We start from the raw sequence: 20,210 nt of genomic DNA on the forward strand, positions 1-20,210 counted from the left end.
ACGCATTGTAAGTGTTTTGAATAATTGTGCGCTAAAAATGGGAAACAAGACCGTGAAGAAATCATTTAAAAAAAAGTAAAGAAAGTGTTGACATTTTTAAAATCACCCTGTATAAAAGTAATCAGATAAACTTGTAGAAGGTGGCTACACTTGAACTATTCCATTATCATAAATGTATGTAATATTTTGTAAACCATTGACATGTTGATGTTTATAACTTTTAGAATAATTGTTGCTTGTGCATCTCTCTCTCTCTCTCTCTCTCTCTCTCTCTCTCAGGCAGTTTGCCACAGGGATGACTGCCTCTTCCATCACAAACTCTTGGAAAACCACCGCGACGTGTACTACTCTACCCGCAGCGGCATACTGCTGGATCTGGATGGTGTGAAGCAGGTGTACACAGCGGGCCGCAATCTAGCGCAGACGTCCCTCTTCCTGTCTGAGAAGAGCACGGTTCCGCTGGAGCGCCTGCAGCACCGGGAGCGACGGGACCGCCAGGCTGAGGTGCCCGAGTCGCAGCGCGCGCGCGCTCTCGCCTTTCTCGCCGAGGAGTCGGACTCGCGCGCAGCCCGCGACGACGACGCCGACCTCGATGTGGAGCGCCCGGAGGAGCGCAAGAGCTCGCGGGGAACTTACGCGTCACCGAACGACGACGACCCGTGGGACGTGGAGCACGTCAGGAACCCCGGGAGCCCCCGGATGTCAGGGACAGTGGGGTGAAGTCACTCGTTCCTTTATCTTCATCGTGATTGGACCACGGGAAGTCTCACGGGGTTAATTCAGATAATATCTAATAATATAGGACACGCGTGTCATAGACGCTGATTTTTTTTAATTACATAATAAATCAACTGGAAATAATTATTAAAGGACAGCATTTTGCCAGACTTGGAAAGAAAACACTAAAAGTTTTTCACCATGTCTGAATCCACCAAAATTTCAATATTATTGTTTTCAATTGTGTTAAATCAGCAGCACTTGGGGTTAGAAAGCTTTTTGGACAATCAAGGTAAAAGATCATAATCACGTGACTATGCAAAAGCACGTGCTTAACTTATCATATTTGTGAATTATAATTATAATTATTTACTCTAACAAACTAGACTTAGTTTTTAATTTTCTAACAAATAAACGTCAGCATAGACAGCAATACGGAAACACACACACACACACACACACACTGTAGTTCAGTTCAGTGCATCTTTTCATCACTTGGGTTCAAAGTTGGGATTTTGTCTTGAGTTAAAACTATATAATGTTTTATAACCGCTTATAACAAATGCTCTGGTGAAATAACAGGCTGAGGTCATGTTTCTACCCAGACGCTGATGAGGTTTTAAAGTTTTTAAGGACCAAAACCAATGTTTCTTTAGTCTTAAGATTTTTACATCCAAAAAAACCCACTTTGAATTGTTCATTCTGTACCAGTCCATATACATTTCATTCCTAATCTGACAAAATAAACAACCCACTGGTGCAGGACGCCAACAACAGGCATGAATTTTAACCTTATAAAAAAAATCGATGTATTTATTTATTTAATTCCATTGTTCTTATTTATGGTATTTATATGGATAATAAATGTAATATAAATGATTTTATTCATTTTGTCTCCTGTCTGAGAAGATGAATAGAATATTTTTTTCTTCTAAATTCTTGTGCCTTTTGTTCTTATTGTCCACCCTCAAACTATACACACACACACACACCCACACACACCCACCCACACACACACACACACACACACACACTTTATCTGCTGCGTTCTGCTGCCTTGCCTGTTGAACTCTAGTTGTGTCAGCTGATATGACTAAAGAATAAAAATTTAAAAAATTTAAAAATTAAAATGAATAATGAAAATAATAATAATAATAATAATAATAATAATAATAATAATAATAATAATAATAATTATTATTATTATTATTATTATTATTGTTGTTGTTGTTGTTTTATTATATCATGCAGTCAGGTTAACTCATTGACAAAGAGAGATTCTCAGCATGATATCAACATTTGTTGTATGTATGATGTCATCATTTGTCGTTTTAGAAATTATATTTAAGACACATCTGATTAAATAATGTACAGTTAGTTCCATAAAGCAGAAGAAAAGCATAAGGACACTCTCTTTATTGGTCACTATGTTGCATGGTCACACACTCTTGCTTTATAAGACAATGTTTAATATATATTATAAATTCTCACACAGACATACAGTATATAAACCTTAGTTTCCTCGAAACAATTTAAAATATACTCCACTAAACACTGAACTAAACCAAACCATGTGCTGAGGTCACTCCTATGTATCAGGCACCTGAAGTATATTGAGGAGACTCAGCAATGTGTGAAAGAAAGATGGCCTTTTGTACAAATTAATTCTGTAAATGTTTATATGTTGTGCAGCAGGTAGCACCGCTTCCTCATAGCTCCAGGATCTCTAGTTCAATCTTGACATCACGTTACTGTCCATGTGTTTCCTCTGGATTTCACTACTCCCAAATCCTGCCAGTAGATAGATTGGATATAAAAACTTCCCCTAGGTGTGAACAGTTGTGTGTGTGTGTGTGTGTGTGCATGCGCATTCACTGGATGGCATCCCATTCGTGATGTATTCCTGCTTTGCATCTGGTGTTCCCAGAATATTCTCTATATACAGCCATGACCCAGAGCCAGGATAAAGTGAATGAATAATTGTATTAATTGATTGATCTGCACTCACTCGAACAACTTGCCTAGGGTTTACACAAAGTCAAATCTGTTGCTGTTGACTTTATCCCAGCAAGCTGAACAGGAAAGTTATTAACATATAACCATCTAAGAGCTTTATATGAACTGGTTAATACCCAATAGGGTAAGCTACAGAAGTTCAATAGCTGCTCCTTTCCAAGTCATTTAATTCATATAGATATGATATCAGCATTCCCCTATTAGAGATGTTTAACATAATGTAATATGTAAAAACAAAATACATGGGTTTTTTTTTCTTAATAGACACTGGCCCTTCATTGGGAATAGAACTTTCAGTGCTTAGTTTCTGTACTAGACATTTATTCATTATCAGCAGTCTCTCAGCTCCAGTCCTGAGGACTCACTGAAAGAAGACGTTAAATGTGTGTTTCAGTGTGGTCCTACAGCCTGAAGTAAACCCCTGTGTTAGCCAGAAGTCTGTGTTCATTTCATTCACATTCTTCTTATAAAGTTAAGGTGAATTCTGATGTACTGGAATGGGGACGGTTAACCTTAAAAGCATTTTTTAGGTTTTTAGGCCTGATAAGAGAAAGTGAAAGCCTTTGTTACTAAATCCTGGCAGAGAAGGAACTTTATAGAAATCTGACACATGTCTATATTCATGTGACATTATATAAGGGGTCTATGGTAGCATCAGATAGGAAGTTAACCACAATATTGGAGTAGGAAAAATAACATCTGCTTTGAGTAAGAGTTTTCACCATAAGGTTTTATAACCTTGCCATGAATACTTTCTTGCACATATTTGTGATGCATTTGTGCATCATAATAAACATCAACAATAATCATCACATTACTTCAGATTACTTCAAATATCTTATATAAATATCTTAATAAGATATTTGTCTTTAGATACTTATCACACCAGCACTAGCACAACCCACTCTATCTTTCATGCAGTGCACTTTATCATTCATCACTTACATTTCCACTGAATAGATCGTTCTGATTGTTGTACTGTATATGCAATATTTCCCACTTTGACACATTTGTACTCCATACAATGTTTACATTGTTTATAGAATATGTACATACCTTACTTGCTATATTAGATAGATAGATAGATAGATAGATAGATAGATAGATAGATAGATAGATAGATAGATAGATAGATAGATAGATAGATAGATAGATAGATAGAACTTTATTGTCATTGCAAAGTACAGGTACATAGCAAGAGAAGTATGTGCAAGTTGTATTTACAGCATATAAAGTGTTAAGAAAAAAGTAATTATATATTTGTGCAAAATGTGTGCAGTGTATATACAGATAATATAAATAGAGAAAGATAAAATAGATAAACTAGGTGTCATCTATGAATTAAGAATATGTACATTACAATTCCATTAATAACTTGGAGTACTGCATGGGCAATAAACTGTGTCACTTTTTTACTGCATACACTGCAAGGCAACACACTTACCTACTGGCAATGTACATCTGTAGCACAAGAATTTCCTTGTATATAGATGCTGCAAGCACTCTGTATGCACATGACACTTGCTTGAAACTGTAACTTGAAACTTTTCATTTGGTTCTTCAGGACAGCATGGCTCAGGTCAATTGAGGTAGACTTAAAATAGTTTAAAAAAGCAAAGAGAGAAACTGGTGGATTTTGTTTTTGTGTTTTTATGAAAAAGCTTAATAAATAGGAGACTAGACTAGCTGACTGGAAAACAAAAAAAATACTCAGAAGTATGAGTTTTTATTTATTTACTCAGTGAACTCGGTGTTTATTTTATTTTATAGATTGATGCAGGTGTTTATTTTTAATCCCGTGTTATACTGCTACTAATATATGAAATTAGAATTAGAATACATTTATAATTTTATGCAGAATTTGAGAATACATTGATAATGATTTGGGAAACTGATAGAGATTTTTTAAACCATGTTATTGCTGTTATTTTTTACAAGAAACAAGTTAGAGAATGTTATCTTAATGTATAGACAGACATTTTTTAAATACTGATGTTAACTGCACCTAAACCTAAACCAGTGAAAACATGGTTTATTGTTATTATTTTCTTATAAAAAAAAGGCTTTTAATCTTGACAAGCCATGTTTCTTCACAATATGACATGTTTCTGTGATCTGTACAAAGTAAGCTCAACTATTGAGACAAAAGTGTCTCAATATATCTGAATTCACCGTGTTCCTACGTCAGCTCGCTCGTTCTTCAGTGTCCCCAAGATATAATGTTATAATTAAATAATATAATCAAATAATATACAATATATTGCCAAAGGTTTTGGGACACCCCATCAAATTATTGAATACAGGCATGAAATTGTCCAAAATGTCTTGGTATGAAGCTGAAGCATTAAGAGTTCCTTTCACTGGAACTATGGGGTCGAGCCCAACCCCTGAATTCAATGATTTGGAAGGGTGTCCCAAAACTTTTGGCAATATAGTGTAGATGTAAAGAAATGCTCTGAGGTGCAGGGTAGAGAGGTGTAAAGTCTCTCTTATTCCACTAGGGGGCAAAATAGAGCAATTAACTCAGGGATAGGGTTCCTTCTTCGGACAAAATGGTTAAGGTAAAAAAAAAAAAAGAATTGCAATTCCCACAGTATTTACTTATATATTTATTTTTTTATTTATGATAAAAGAGCAGACGTTTCCCTCATGTTTGATGTGAATATTAACTGAAGCTCGTGCGCTGTATTTGGTGAGGGTGCTGCTGTCACGTGATTGGCTGGTGAGCTATTTAGACGAATATGCAGGTGTTTAATATATTAAAGTGTATGGGCAGAATTAATGATGTACTTGTTGAACATGTCATTCATCTTATTCTCTCCATATATAGTCTATAAACCTCTCTATATAGTCAGGGGTGCACATAGTGTAGAGTAGAAATAAGCAAGTATTAAAACAGTACCTTCAGCTCTGGTCTGCGCCATGATTCTCATCAGCAGATTCGTTTCTAGACATCACCTTATTTCTGTTTTTCTTTAGCTCACTATGAAATATTAAGAATTTGGTACTGAAATGCTCTGTCACGTCAATGAGACATTTCCTGATCTATACGACAAGATCACGTTTCACGCGTCGTGTTACGAATCTGTCATTTCGAATCGTCGAATGAATTTTTCCAGTTTGTTTTTAGGCGCGTTCAGTGATCAAGCATACCAAAACAAAAGCTTGGAGTTTAACCTTCCTAATTATCTCTGCAGTAATTATTGTAAACAAAAATCATATTTTAGCCCGATTGTATCTTCTCTTTTTTTAAAAAAAAAAACATGGTTTCTATTGTGTTTTTAGTGTAGAGACGTGTTTTAACCAGTTTAAAGAATGAAGACATAGCGCCTTGTAGCTAGCCCTGTGCTAACAAACTCCTATAAACTCTTATAAAGAGAGGTCAATTTAATTAAACACCTGGACCTGAGTGCTTTTAAAGTAATGGATCGACCATCGAGGTGTGTAATCATCTACTATTTCTCTTAGTAAAAGTTGTTTGCTTTTATTTTATATTATTTTCGCTGTGATGTGGGTGTACTTACTTTCGGTATGTGTGTGTTTATTAACTGGTGTGTGTTTATTGTGATTGTCAGGAATAAGAAAGCCATCAATTATTCAGATTTCTTGGATGATGATGGTAAGGCATTGATATTTTCCATGATATTGCTAATAGTAATTTAAATCCCAGATGTCTTGTGCGGCTTATGTAAGCTGCTCTCCATAACATGGAGCAATGTACACTGATCAGCTATAACATTATGACCACTGATGATGATCTCATCATGGCACCTGTTAGTGGGCGGGATATATTAGGCAGCAAGTGAACATTTTGTCCTCAAAGTTGATGTGTTAGAAGCAGGGAAAATGGACAAGCGTAAGGATTTGAGCAAGTTTGACAAAGGGCCGAATTGTGATTGTGACCACTGGATCAATGCATCTCCAAAACTGCAGCTCTTGTGGGGTGTTGCGGGTTCTGTAAGAATCCTTAAAGAGGCCCATTGAGTCCCCACTTTGCAACTTACTTAGAACTTAAAGGATCTGCTGCTAACATCTTGGTGCCAGATACCACAGCATACCTTCAGGGATCTAGTGAAGTCCATGACATGACAGATCAGGGCTGTTTTAGCAGCAAAAGGGGGGCCAACACAATATTAGGCAGGTGGACATAATGTTATGTCTGATTGGTGTATTACATAGTGCTCTTGTAAAATACCAGTTAAGGGATATGCATCCTTAAGGCATATTCATCATTTTCAATACAGCTCTAGAGACTTATAGATTTGATTCACAGTAAAGGTGGTGGTGACTTAAAGCCTTACTAATACACTTTGTTAGTTGCTAAAAAATATGTCTGTGTGCTCAACAGATGAGGATTTTGCCACAGCTCCTCCAAACAAAAAAGCCAGAGGTGTTCAGGAATGCCAGCCAGACAAAACCAGGAAAAACCAGCTGGTTGATTTAACAACTAAAGCACGCAAAGAGAGGTGAGTAACTTCCTTTATGAACCTAACAGTATGAAATGCACTTGTATGAAAAAAAAAACTTCTTTCCTGTGAATGAACAAACACAACTAAGTTTGTTTGTTTTTCAGAGTGTCTCTGGATGAAAAACTGTATAAGAGAGATTTAGAAACTGCTCTGATTATGTCTCAGCTTGAGTCTACAGAAAAGCTCGGGGAGCCAATCAGCAGCAGATTAGGTGTGTATGAATAATCACACGGATGAAAGTTTTGAGATAGTATCTTGCTATTTTAATACATTTTGTTTTTCTTTTTGGCCGGAAGATGAAAAATTAGAGCCCCAGGAAGACGTGCCACCGGTGCTGACACACTTCAGTGTTGATGGCAGCTGCTTTGGTATTACATGATTCTATACTTACACTGGCTTTTGAATAATGTTTTTTTTTTTTGCTCCAACTAACCCTTTTAAAAATGATTTGTTTCAAGATGGTAATAAACCTCCAAGTGAGCCTTCTGAAGACGCGCCCCCTGTTCTGTCAAACTGTAGCGTGGACGTCACCAGCTTCGGTAAGTCACAGTGCTCATACTTAAACATTACTAAAGGCTGCTTTACGTTCACTAGTTCAAGCTTCACTTCAATATGAGCAGTGATTGTGTAATTTACTCAACACTCACAGTTCACGTTATTAGCAACACCTCCGAAAGAGACTGAATTTGAATGCTGAATTGAATTTTAGGTTTAGATCAGATCAGCAGTGAGCAGACGCCCTCATCTTTATGCACGAAGAGAAAGTCCCAAAAAGTGACTGAGAAACAGAGTGAACAGAACGAAGAGGATGAAGACTACAGACCTCAGAACACACCTGGTACATTAATCCACTCGATTAGCGTTCTCACCATGGTGATTATGATTTATTTTAATATTTTATTGCTGCTCTGTATGTTACTGTATTTATCCAGAGAGTGAATCAGAGTTCAGTGACTTGGAGGAGAGCGAAGATGAAGAATACACAGTGAAAAGAAAACAAGATAAAAGGAAAATGTCTAAGAAGGAGAAAAAGACATCACCTAAAGCTGTTAAGAAAGAGAAGAAGCCAGCGAAACCGGCTAAAACCAAACCCCAGTCCAGAGGTTTGTATTTTTTTTTTTTTAAATAAGATCTTAACTCAATATAAGGGTAGATAAATCAGTAGCTCAGGGAGCAGGGACATGTTGTGTCTGTGTATATTTGTGTTAAAACCACAGTGAAGAGTAAGTCTCTTAGTTCCAGTAAAAATAAATGCTACAGCATGTAGAGACATTCTGTACCACTGTGTTTGAGGAAGAAAGCACAAATGGGTGTGATGGTCAGGGGTATTGTCAATGACTTCTCAGGATATAACTAATAATTGACTTGACTTTTTTTGTATTTCACTTCTTCTCAGTCAAAAACTCAGCATTGAGTAGTCCAGGAGTCAGGAGTCCATCTGCTGCTCAGCCTCTTTCTGCACTGAACAGAAGTCCCAGCACTCCTCCTGTGAATAAATCTGCTCTCCATTCCAGTCCTGCTGGGGGCAGGATGCCAAAGTGGACTCCTCCTGGTAAGGCGTGTGGAGAATTTTAAGGCTGATGACTTCTTTAAAGTGAATGTTTGTTCAAAATCATGTAAAGACATCAGATAAATAGAGGATCGTACACACAAACCACCTAGGAGATAAAATAAAATAAAAAAAAACATTTTTTAATCCTTTAGTTTTTACTCTGTAATCTTTATCTGCAAACCAGACAGATGGTTTACTTCAGAAGTGTTTGCAGGGACTAGAATATATATACTGAATATTAATTCCTATATATCTGACACCATAAACAATCTGCTCTGTTCTGTTTATTTTTTTTCTATTGGATGTTATCAGGTTTGATAGGAAGGAGCTCTAGCTCATGTCAGAGTCCTCCCCTAAAGTCTCCCGGACTCGGTCTGCGATTAGGACTGTCCCGTCTGGCTCGAGTTAAACCCCTGCATCCCAATAGTGTTGCACATTAGACGCTTTTTGTCTAAAAAATCTATTATTTTGAATAGAATCTGTACAGCTAATGACTGAGTCTTCACTTTTTTTAATTGAAAAGCATTTAATCAATATATTTTCTTGTTTTTATGTGTTTTTGTGTATTTGTCTTTGTGCTGTGGAAATTAAAGGTGTACATTATATTTTTGTCATGGCTCAGTGGAGGTCTCTGTATCATAGATCTGAAACCGGGGTTTTGGACAGATTTGGGATGGTTCAGATGTGACGCAGACTGACAGCTTGAATGAAATTGTAACGTATTACAGTTTATGTTGGCTTGACGAATCCAATGTATACTGTCGTCTGTTTTAAACGTAACCTCATTATTATTCCGAGACCCGAAATTTCTACATCCACCAAACCTGACACAGTTTCATTTGTTTCATTGTTCAGTGTCATAGAAATTTTGTTCCCTAAGGTAAATATAAAATCAGTTAGTCACAGAGAGCGGAAACAAAGAAAAATGTTTTATTGAGCTCAGTGGTGTCTTCAGAAACTCAGTTTGCAAGGCTGTGCCGCTGAAGAGACAACTCCCCCTCCCTTCTGCTCTCTCTTATACTCTCAAGGTTCCATACCAGGATCAGCCTTGCCTAGGCTGGGGGAGTCAACACTAGGGTTGCAAAGGGGCGGAATATTTCCATGGGAACTTCATCTCGGGAATTTTGGAAATATTCCAAGTTGGAAACTTAACAGGAATTTATGACAATTAATGGGAATTTATTTAAATTATTTAGAAATTTGGGGAAATTTATATAAACTGTATATGCAAACATAAATATAATCATTTAGTTTGGTCATAAGCAGACATGCAAGCAAAGTAATGCAAGCAGAAATGAGATTTTTGACTCTGATTTAATTATTAATTATTAATTAAAGTAGAACTTTAATTCTTTCAATCAACAACACAAAAGCATAAATGTTGAATTAAAAAAAAACTAAAAAACAAACATAAAATGGAAGCATCCCCCTAGTCAACACCTACTATCGGGTATTGCTAATAACATTCACAGAGTTTGGTTGGCACCAGATGTTTCCTATCTTCTACAGATTCTCTGTTGCTAACTCTAAGTTTTTGCAAAAGCTGAGCAGGACATTCTGTTCTGGGAGTTATCTTGAAGGAGTACAGCCTGCACAAGGTCACATACACAGAAACTCACTTATTGAATACAGGATTATTATTGAGTAAACACACTTGTATTAAACTTTTACATTTCCACTATATTTCCCTCCTCTTGTTCCAAAAGGAACAATCAAAAATTCATTCATTTTCTAAACCCAGTGTATTTTAACTGTAATAGAAAGTCATGTAATAAACACAAAGAAATTGTACAGCCTCACTGAGCTGGAGTTTGGTGCTTGAAGTAAGAGACAGGCGGGTCAGAGCTATCAATAAGATGAGACATGAGACATCTTCACTGTTTTTTTGCCCAGAGCAGAATTGTCTTTGAGAAGTTCTGAAAGGAGAGGTTGTCTTTTGGTGCCTTCGAGCTTTCTCTTACAGATTTTGCACTGTGGGTGATGGCCAAGAAGACAACTGCTTGTGGTTGCACCACAGTGTTCCCCGACGCTTGCCCCCTCTTCTTGGGAATAATCAGTTCCAGTACCGCCTCTAGGAGCTCATCAGTTGAGCTGACATAGTCTCCCCCTGTGTGGTGGGTCCAAGGACACAGGCAGGAACCTTTTTAGAAGTTGTTTTGATGATATCAATCGATACTGGGAGATGAAAGCTTCGGTGTATTGTGTGCCCCACTGAGTTACAGTTTCACTCTCATAACTATAAGGTCTGGTTCGGCTATCAGGAGGAATCTGATTGAGCTAGTGAGTTGTGCCTCGAATTGATTGACAAACCTGTGTTTTACTGGTCACTAGGGTGGTGTTTCCAAAACGCTAGTGGTTAGTCCGTGACCATGAATCTTCACCCTACTTTGTCTGGTGAGGTTTTACCCTTCTTCCGTATATTGGAAGAAGCACCAATATATGGAAGAAACGACAAAAGGCTCCACCGAGGCTCCACCACACCATATTACTCATAGGAACTTAGCTTGACTCCGGGAGGGAAAAATGGCACCACCCAACTGGTTCAACAGCACTTTTTTTTATGATATCAGTTGTGTCCAAGTGTATACGTGTTATCAGAAGGTCAACTAAGCTTGTGCCCCGTAAATGGTCTTCTTGGGGAGTCGAGGTAATGACTGATAGTTCAGCAATCAGGAAATAAGTTTGGTTTATGTCTTTTTCGCTTGCTTCTGGGTGTATATTTACCACCAATTTCCGTGCTACAATGGTTAGATCACTACCGTGGATGTTATTCTCCTTTACTGTCATGAGGAGACTCTGGCAACGCTGAATCAATTCAATTGGAGGTTTGAGGTGCAGTGCTGCCTCGTTCCGGAGTTCGTTGTGTATCCTCCACCACAGGCTCATGCTCTGTCTTTTTCTCCTTTCCTGGCATCTCCTGAGTCCTGTCTCGGTACAGGCACTCGTTTGCAGTGGCTGGCGTGAATCCTGGTAGCTCTTTCGGCGACATTTACCGCGCTGGGTGTGGTCAGTAGAATCTGGAATGGACCTTGTCAGCGCTTAGCTCTCCAGCTCTTCCTCCAGAAGTCCTTCACCTCAACCCACTCACCAGGTTTCAGGTCATGCAGCGCTTCTTGGTTGGGTTTCGGCAGTGTGTCTTTTACCTGTTTGTGAACATCAGATAACACAGAAGACAAGTTTATGCAATAGTTCAATATTTTATTCTCACATTCGCCGGTAGTTAGCCTTGGTTTTCCTGGTAGTCTCACTGCGGTGTTCATTGACCTGGAAAAGAGAATTTCAAACGGGCTTAGATTAGCTCTTCATCTCACTCGTGCCTTCATATGCATTAACACAGTGGGGAGGGATTTTACCCATGACAAACCTGTCTCAGCACAACATTTTGCCAATTTGTTTTCTCTCTTCACTGCTCCACCACTGGCTGGATGGTACGTACAATGTTGTTTTTAATCAAATCCTATGTGCTCACTTACTTTCTGTAAGGCCTGGTTCACGAATCGGGTGCCATTATCACTGCCAGTTCTTTCTGGAATTCCCCATTGTGGAATGATTTCAGTGAGTAGTGCTTTTGCTACTGCACTAGCATCTTGCTTTGAGGTTGGGAATGCCTCAACCCATTTTGAAAACATGTCTATAATTACCAGACAATATCTCTTACCTTCACTGGGTGTTAACTCAATGAAATCCATTTGTAAATGTTCAAATGGACGTTGTGGCGGTGGGTGAGGAGTTTTAACTCCTCTCCCTACATTGTTTGTTGCACAAACGAGGCATCTTTGACAAAAAATTTGTGAGAATGAGAGAAAGCCCTTAGTATACCAGTGTTTCTGTATTTCTGCACCCATTCCCCCTTTTGACACATGTCAATTTCACATAAAATGGGGAAAGCTTTTGTGGGAAATTTTTTGAAACTTATACTTTTCATACATCTAATCATTAATTACGTTTGACTCTTAATCAGTAAGGGGAGGTTAAATTACCTTAACCATTTATCTGATTTCTTTCCTTTAATCTTTAAGACAGATCTGATTCAGTTTTAATCAATAAAAAAAACAAACCAAAGAGACGTTACTGTAGATAATTTGTTTAATCATTAAACTCACTCAGTTATGCCTAATCAAATGATGATTTTAAGGTAATATAACTAAGTTTACTTTAATCATAACAATGATAAACAATGTTGCCTATCGAATTATCGTACCTAATCTACTGATTATCTAATAATCCTTTCAGTATTAATCACCTTTCATAATCATTAGTCAACAGCTAAACTTATAGCAAATAGAGGAAATTATAGACATAGATGAAAAATAGACATAGAATCTGAGTAGGATGTAAAACCATGTAAGGAACCAGTTGGTTCATTATAGGGGAAAAAGGGAAAAAAATATATAAAACCACAAAAATAGAGATGAGCAAAACTGTCATCGTTACTGGGTTATTATTCTCGAACTTTCTGGCTTTGGCATAAACAACATAAGGGCATAAGCTAGCATAGCATACCATATCATGGAGCTGGCTCCACTGAGACCGAAAAACATGTTGTTGAAAATTCAGAATCCTTGAGCTTAGGGGCGAGAACACCATAACAGTCTTATCTGACATGACACTGACTCGAACGTTCGAGAGAGAGCGTAAGGTCATTTTTGAAAAATTAAAGTTTATATAATGTATAGAAATTATATTACACCACCTATGTAAATAAGCAGTAACTTACCCAGGTAAGTGGCAAAAGTAAAGAACAAAACAACAGGTGCCGAGACGGAAGTGTGTTTGGAGAAGATGTTAGAGAAGCGAGCAAAGCAAAATATTATTGCAGTGGCTAATGTTAATGTAAACATAGGGAGAAATCACCGAATAAATGTAATGGACAAATATGGACCTAAAAGAGTTAAAGGGCTTGAAGCAATGGAGAAGATTTAGAAAATCAAATTAAACTAAAGTAAAACAAACTGACTAATCCTAACCTAAATAAATAAAACTCAACTTAAATCAAACTAAACTAAGATCACAGAGGTATTTCACCCCTTTTACTTTTACCACATTATCATTATCACATGGGCAGCGAGTGAAAACTAAAGTAAAATACCGGTAGCACCCTTTCCTTAAATAATGGAAAAATCCTCAGGATTCTACGTAATTGCCAAGCAGTCACCATGAACCACACAGGAACAACAAACAAGTACACAAACATATGGAACATGTGGGTGATGTAGGTTAAAATATAAGTGATAATTGTGTAATGAAATAAATGTGTTTTTTTTTGGTTTAAATAAGTTCTGAAGTCCAGACAACTAATACAAGGCCACAGAAAGGTGGGGCTGTTTTTTAGGGGGAAAAATTAGTGAACGTCAAAACAATCCATAGAAAAAATTGACCCCAGCAAGTTTAGGTAGCTGGACTAGAAGGCATATATACTGGGGGATTTGTGAAGGGGGGTGTGCTTGACCGCATCGATTCATGAGTCTGTGTATTTGAGTGCCATTTTTCGGTGATATTTTTCTAAATAAAACCGGTTGCTTTTTCTCATCCAAACCTGGAGGAGTTCTTTATTTCTTTGGTTTTCCTGCATGTTTTGATCTGAACTGTAAGACTTTTGATAATATTGGTAATTGAAAAAGGCTCCAAGACCACCCTGAAGTGTCCACCCAGAGAGGGGCTCTGGGTTCCGACACTTTCTTGGGAGACATGGTTTGCCATTGGGTCCTATCCACACCCGGTCCTTGACTTTCCTCCACTGCGCTTTCTCCTCTGGTGTAGACATTCTTTGCAGTTCTCTGATCACTGCAAATGTAAGAGGGAGTTTAGTCATGTTCTGTGTCTGTGTGTGTGTGTGTGTGTGAGAGGTTGCTTGGCCACAGCTTTAGCAGCTGTATACGCTCTTGCATTTCCTGTTGATATTAGATCTGTATTTTTAGTGTGAGCTTCACATTTACACACTGCAATAGATTTGGGAAGGAGGATTGCTCCAGGAGCTCAGCTATCAGGCTGTGGTGTGTGATCGGCTTGCCAGAAGAGGTTAAAAACCCTCTGTGTTTCCACAATGTGCCAAAATCGTGTAGAACTCCAAATGCATACCTACTATCTGTGTAAATGTTAACAAGTTTCCCTTCAGCTAGTTTGTATGCTTCTGTTAAGGCTTTTAACTCAGCTGCTTATGAGTAGTGTGAAGGAAGTGATTGTGCTTAAATGTTGTGTTACCACGGCATAGCCCACACAATTTCTGCCTGTTTCTGAGTCCCTGGATGCTGATCTATGGACAAACAATTCCAAATCGGGGTGTTTAGAGGTGTCTCTCGCAGATCTGACCTGGGGCTGCAAATCGCGTTAACCACCTGGACACAGTCGTGTGGTTCTCCATCCTCAGCTGTGGGAAGAAGAGTAGTAGGGTTTAAGGCAGTACATCTTTTCACAGTCACATTAGGCATTTCAAGAAGTACTGTATTATATCTTAGCCAGTGTGCAGTAGTCATGTGAGCAGTTTTCTGTTCTAAAAGCAGTTGCGACACTGCGTGTGGTACCAACAACGTTAACTCGCTGTAGCCTACGATATCTCGTGAGGCATTAACTGCCTTTTCTGCTGCTGCTACTGCTCTGAGACACACTGGAAGTCCTGCTGCTACAGCATCTAATTTAGCTGAGAAATAAGCCACAGGGCGCATCCTGCCCCCGTGTTCCTGAAGCAGAACAGAGGTCATGCAGCCGTTCTTTTCATCTACAGTTTGTGTGTGTGGCCTATTAGGATTGGGAATACCCAATGTTGGGGTTGATTGTAACATTTGCTTCAGCTGAGTGAACGCTAGCTCTGCTTCTTTTGTCCAAGTGACACGACTATGTGCTTGTAGGCCTTGCCCGTGAGCAATTGCACTCAACGGTGCCTCTATGACAGCATAGTCAGGAATGAACATTCTGCAATTGGAACACATTCCTAGGAATGATATCAATTGTTTTTTAGTGATTGGTTTTGGAATCTTTTGAATTACTTCAATTCTACTTGCCGCAAGTCTTTTACCCTCTGCAGAAATTAGGTGTCCTAAAAATTTAACCTCTTTTTGAACAAATTGTAATTTGGACAGATTGGCTTTGTGACCTCCTTTAGCAAGGTGACAAAGTAATGCGATGGTATCTTTCTCGCATTGTTCTTTTGTAGGAGCGGCCAATAGGCAATCATCGACATATTGTAAAAGAACGGACCCCAGGGTGAGTGTTAAACCTTCTAGACTAGTGCACAGTGCTTTATTATAAATAATGGCTGACTCACAGTAACCTTGACACAATCGAGTGAAAGTGTATGATTTGCCTTGAAATGAGAAAGCAAACCAAAACTGGCTATCTGGGTGAACAGGAACGCTGAAAATCGCATTAGCCAAATCAACCACTGAGAAATATGTGCTGTCAGGCGGAATCTGAGAAAGATTTGTGTAAGAATTTGGAACCTGGGGCGCACGCCGGACAACTGAATCATTCACAGCTCTTAAATCCAAAACAAAGCGCCACTCCTCTGGCTCTCCTGGGTCATGAATCTTTTTTACCGGAAAAATGGGACTGTGCACAGGACTGGATGGACATGGAATAATTACTCCAGCCTTCAATAAAGAATTGAAAACTGGGGTGATGCCTGCTATAGCTTCTGGTTTCAGAGGATACTGAGCTTTTTTGGGTCTGAAATCTGATTTGGGTGTGATGTGCACTGCTGCACAATTCTTAATTAGCCCCACATCATGTTTATCCCTCGCCCACAACTCTTGTGGGACCTTTTGAAGCCTAGGGTCTGAAAGTTCAATCTTTGGCAAGTGGAAGTTTAGAATTCAAATTCCATTTCTAATTCTTTAATTTTGCACCTTAAGGGTGTGGAGAATCGTTCAAGGACTGAAACTCCTGATGCTCCTATCGAGAGCAGTGTTTGATCACTCATTTTAGGCAATGTTTTGAATTCACATGATCTTATCACCGAATTTCCCACTCCAGAGTCGACTAGAAACTCAACAGGCATATTATCAACCAAAAGAGTCACAACAGGCAGTTTCTTGTAATTAGGTGAATCATACTTTGCATATGTATCTACAGTGGTTGTTGTGTCCAGTGAGCATGTGTTATTAGCAGAATTAGGAAAATTAGGCTTAGGCATTTCTTCATTGCATAGCATGGAAAGATTAGACTCACCCATACCTGGAGGCTCCCTTAACCCAGAACCCTCTGTACCTCTGTCTCCTTGATTGTGTTGCTTTGTTGCCTCTGGTTTTCTGACAGGACACTCATTTCTCCAGTGGCCTGTTTTTCCACAGATGAAACATCCTTGATCAGCTCCTCCCATTCCACGGCCTCTTCCTCGGCCTCGCTTGCGATCTCGACCTCTGAAGTTCGCTTGTGCTCCCACCATCTGGAGCATGATTGTTGATAGTTGCGTGCTGTGAGTTTGATCATCTTTCTTTTTAGTGTTCTTCTGTGCCTCAAACTTCAACAGCTTTTCAGCATGAGCGGCATGTTGTTCAATGGTCTGGAGTTTTTCCGTGTCCCATGTAATGCATGTTCATTTCACTGACCTTGCAATGCCCTCTTTAAGTCCATTCAGAAAGCTGTTTCGCAAATGCGCCTCGTAGGCCATCACTTCTCCGGCGTTTATGTTATCCGGACGATTAAGTCCGCTGTGAGCATCATGAACCTCGGTGAGTCGAGTCAAATATTGGATCACTGTCTCTCCATCTTGCTGCTTACACATAGAGATTCTTGACATGTCCATTCTGACTGGGAAGGCAGCCACGCAGGCTTGGCGCACTGCTGTAATCATGTCGCGGTATGGGGCGTTATTCTCTGCGTCCCAGTTCATATCAATCTGACACAGGGCATTGTCCGGCCATTGATATTGGATCCTGGAGATATCCACTCCGAGCTTTTTCATCAGCATATGTCTCAGTTCATGTGAAGTGGGTCTGAAATCTCTACAGAAACGCTGTATTTCCACAGAAAACTTTTTGCCACCTACTTCCCGCGGATCAGGAAGTTGCATGCCCGCGTCCATTATGTCTGTCGTGCCCCACGGCCGGAGTACCAGAAGAGGGCCATTGGCCCCTGCCACTTCAACCATGGGCATGTTCAATACTGGAGATTTCGGGACTCTGACTCTTCCTGACCTGTTGTGAAGTGGCGAGAGGTTTATCATAGGTTCTGCCTCTTCACCTTCAGCCCCTGGTGCATCAAAGTTAGGCAGGTTGTCTAGTTGTTCTTGAAGTTCGGCATATGGACCCCTTTGTATTGGGTATGGAGGTGGTGGACCTTGGTCGGGTCGTTGTTCTTGCACAGCACTGTCGCGTCGCTGCGGTGGTGGAGCGGCCTGTCTGTGTTGTACTGGATGCTGGGGCAGCTGAGGTTTCGCTGGAGCAACAGGTCTGGGTGGAAAGCCGTCCAGGTCTGCAACAGATTTAAGACACTGCACAGAGAAGACAGAATTAGCAGAATCAGTGTTCTTTTTCAATGTGCTCTTTCTGGCTCTCAGTTGGGCCTCTGTCATCCACATATAAAATGCTGACCAATCTACTTTATCTTTTTTCTTCTTCCCTACTTTTTCATACTCTTTCAGTTTATCTCTCAATATTTCTAGTTGTCTTTTACTAAAACTACCCTTCTCTGGAAACCCACATTCTATCCAAATTTTGAGCTGTTTAACTGAATCACGGCCATAATTATTTATCACATATTGCACATTTGGGTGTTTACACAATGTATCAAAATCTTTATCAGAATCATGTTTATTTTGTCTGCTCCCCATGTTCACAGATTTTTTTTTCTTAAAATCTCAGTGTCTCTCCGTGTGTCCCAGAATACTCCCGACTTTTACCTTTTGGCTTGCTTTTGTCTGCACAGACTCTGTTACAGGGAGTGCATCCACTCCGTGACAGTTTCCTCAAACTCGTAAAAGAAGTCACATTACTATCTATTCCACCCACGAAATAGATGTCGCCCATAAGCAATTGTACCTTATCCTAGGTTACGTTACAAAACATCGCTACCCACGCGAACCCATGTGATTTAACTACAGTGGGGTCCAAGCCTAAGTCCCACCTCACAGGCGTATCCTGAGACACATTCAGAGACTGAATTTCTTTCTAAAATAAAAAATGAGATTGAAACATTACCTCAAGTGAGTGAGATCGAAGACTCCGCCGCTGGGACAGTCTCAGTGATTTCCCTGGACCTCTTTTCCACAAGTAGTCAATTGTGTGGTCAGACGAAGTAAAGCCTTCGGGCAGCGGCGTGCTCGCTCTGCCGATCTGGGAGATCCCTGAGACTAGTCCTCAGTCGTGGAGTCCCATTCTGGGGTGCCAGGTTGTCAAATAAATTTTGTTCCCTAAGGTAAATATAAAATCAGTTAGTCACAGAGAGCGTCAAACGAAGAAAATGTTTTATTGAGCTCAGTGGTGTCTTCAGAGACTCAGTTTGCAAGGCTGTGCCGCTGAAGAGACAACTCCCCCTCCCTTCTGCTCTCTCTTATACACTCAAGGTTCCATACCAGGATCAGCCTTGCCTAGGCTGGGGGAGTCAACAACTAAGATAAGACAAACCTTTATTTGTCCCACAGTGAGGAAATTTCCATGTAACAGAGGCAAGAAAAGAAGGAAAATGTGCAAGTATGAAGTAGAAAGATGAAGAAATCTATATAAATACAGAACAAAAATAAAATAATGTTTTTGTGAAATTATTATTAAACAAACAATTGCACTTGGTTATTGTTATTTCACCTACCGTCATCCATCCATCGATCCATTTTCTATACCCGCTTTATTCCTAATTAGGGTCACAGGGATCTCAGCACACATTGGGCAAAAGGCAGGGGTACACCCTGCACAGGTCACCAGTCCATCACAGGGCCACACATATAGACAGACCACCACACAGACTCACACTCACTCCTATGGACAATTTAGAATTACCAATCAACCTAATGTACATGTTTTTGGACTGTGGGAGGAAACCGGAGTACCTGGAGTAAACCCATACAGACGAACATGCAAACTCCACACAGAAAGGCCCCTGCCTGTTCAAGCACCTACTATCAGTTATTGCTTATAACACTCAGAGTTTGGTTGGCACCTGTTCTCTGTTGTTAACTCTAAGTTTTTGCAAAAGCTGAGCAGGACATTCTGTTCTGGGAGTTATCTTGAAGAGGTGCAGCCTGCACAAGGTCACATACACAGAAACTCACTTAATCCTAAACTTATTAATCCTGTTTACATGCGTCACTTTAATATCTGCAATCACTGTATACACTGTTCTTTGCACATCGTCTTGTTCATTGCACAAAGTCGGCCTATATGTTGTTTGTCTGCACTGTCCTGTCTTGTCTTCCTGTGCACTTCTGTTGTATGTCTAGTTCTTAAAGACTGCACCTTAAGTATAGTTTATTTTTTTCTCATTTTTATCTAATTTTTTTTTTTAAATCTCTTTTTATCATTGTGTCA

General features: G+C 39.4%; 3 protein-coding genes across 5 annotated transcripts in view; 2 read left to right on the top strand and 1 right to left on the bottom strand.

Annotated features, from left to right (window-relative positions):
• fgf23 (fibroblast growth factor 23) overlaps positions 1–1,490 on the top strand; it is a 2,204-nt gene extending 714 nt beyond the window's left edge. The window contains exon 3 of the mRNA XM_058417648.1: positions 280–1,490. Within this exon, the coding sequence (XP_058273631.1) occupies positions 280–720 (441 nt within the window). The 3' untranslated portion in view covers positions 721–1,490. The remainder of the gene's footprint in view (positions 1–279) is intronic.
• A 4,353-nt stretch (positions 1,491–5,843) lies between these two features.
• On the top strand, positions 5,844–12,705 carry rad51ap1 (RAD51 associated protein 1). Of its 3 annotated transcripts, none has more exons than XM_058417085.1 (10): positions 5,844–6,173; positions 6,309–6,352; positions 7,082–7,199; positions 7,307–7,413; positions 7,499–7,570; positions 7,661–7,741; positions 7,912–8,040; positions 8,135–8,305; positions 8,611–8,754; positions 9,067–12,705. In XM_058417085.1, the coding sequence occupies exons 1-10, from the start codon at positions 6,157–6,159 to the stop codon at positions 9,192–9,194; spliced, it is 1,011 nt and encodes a 336-aa protein (XP_058273068.1). In that variant the 5' UTR covers positions 5,844–6,156; the 3' UTR covers positions 9,195–12,705. The 3 variants fall into 3 exon arrangements, with proteins under 3 accessions (XP_058273068.1, XP_058273065.1, XP_058273067.1); XM_058417082.1 differs by having other exon boundaries at positions 5,845–6,173; positions 8,599–8,754; XM_058417084.1 differs by lacking the exons at positions 5,844–6,173; positions 6,309–6,352 and adding an exon at positions 6,384–6,870 and having other exon boundaries at positions 8,599–8,754.
• Positions 10,050–19,516, bottom strand: LOC131370461 (uncharacterized). Its single transcript, XM_058417811.1, has 3 exons — positions 19,495–19,516; positions 18,888–19,045; positions 10,050–18,181 (listed from the first exon to the last, which is right to left on the bottom strand). The coding sequence occupies exons 1-3, from the start codon at positions 19,514–19,516 to the stop codon at positions 17,285–17,287; spliced, it is 1,077 nt and encodes a 358-aa protein (XP_058273794.1). The 3' UTR covers positions 10,050–17,284.
• Positions 19,517–20,210: the final 694 nt, after the last annotated feature.

The sequence above is a fragment of the Hemibagrus wyckioides genome, linkage group LG19, assembly GCF_019097595.1.
Source record: "Hemibagrus wyckioides isolate EC202008001 linkage group LG19, SWU_Hwy_1.0, whole genome shotgun sequence".
NCBI lineage: Eukaryota > Metazoa > Chordata > Actinopteri > Siluriformes > Bagridae > Hemibagrus > Hemibagrus wyckioides.

Excerpts from the sequence above, each read along its gene's own strand:
- rad51ap1 (XM_058417082.1), top strand. Across the intron at positions 6,353-7,081 it reads AGATTTCTTGGATGATGATG|ATGAGGATTTTGCCACAGCT; the intron begins GTAAGGCATTGA and ends TGTGCTCAACAG. Across the intron at positions 8,041-8,134 it reads CAGACCTCAGAACACACCTG|AGAGTGAATCAGAGTTCAGT; the intron begins GTACATTAATCC and ends GTATTTATCCAG.
- LOC131370461 (XM_058417811.1), bottom strand. The coding sequence starts at position 19,516 with ATGGATCGATGGATGGATGACG. Across the intron at positions 19,046-19,494 it reads GGATCGATGGATGGATGACG|GACTAGTCTCAGGGATCTCC; the intron begins GTAGGTGAAATA and ends TCCACGACTGAG. Across the intron at positions 18,182-18,887 it reads TTCGATCTCACTCACTTGAG|TGTCTTAAATCTGTTGCAGA; the intron begins GTAATGTTTCAA and ends TTCTCTGTGCAG.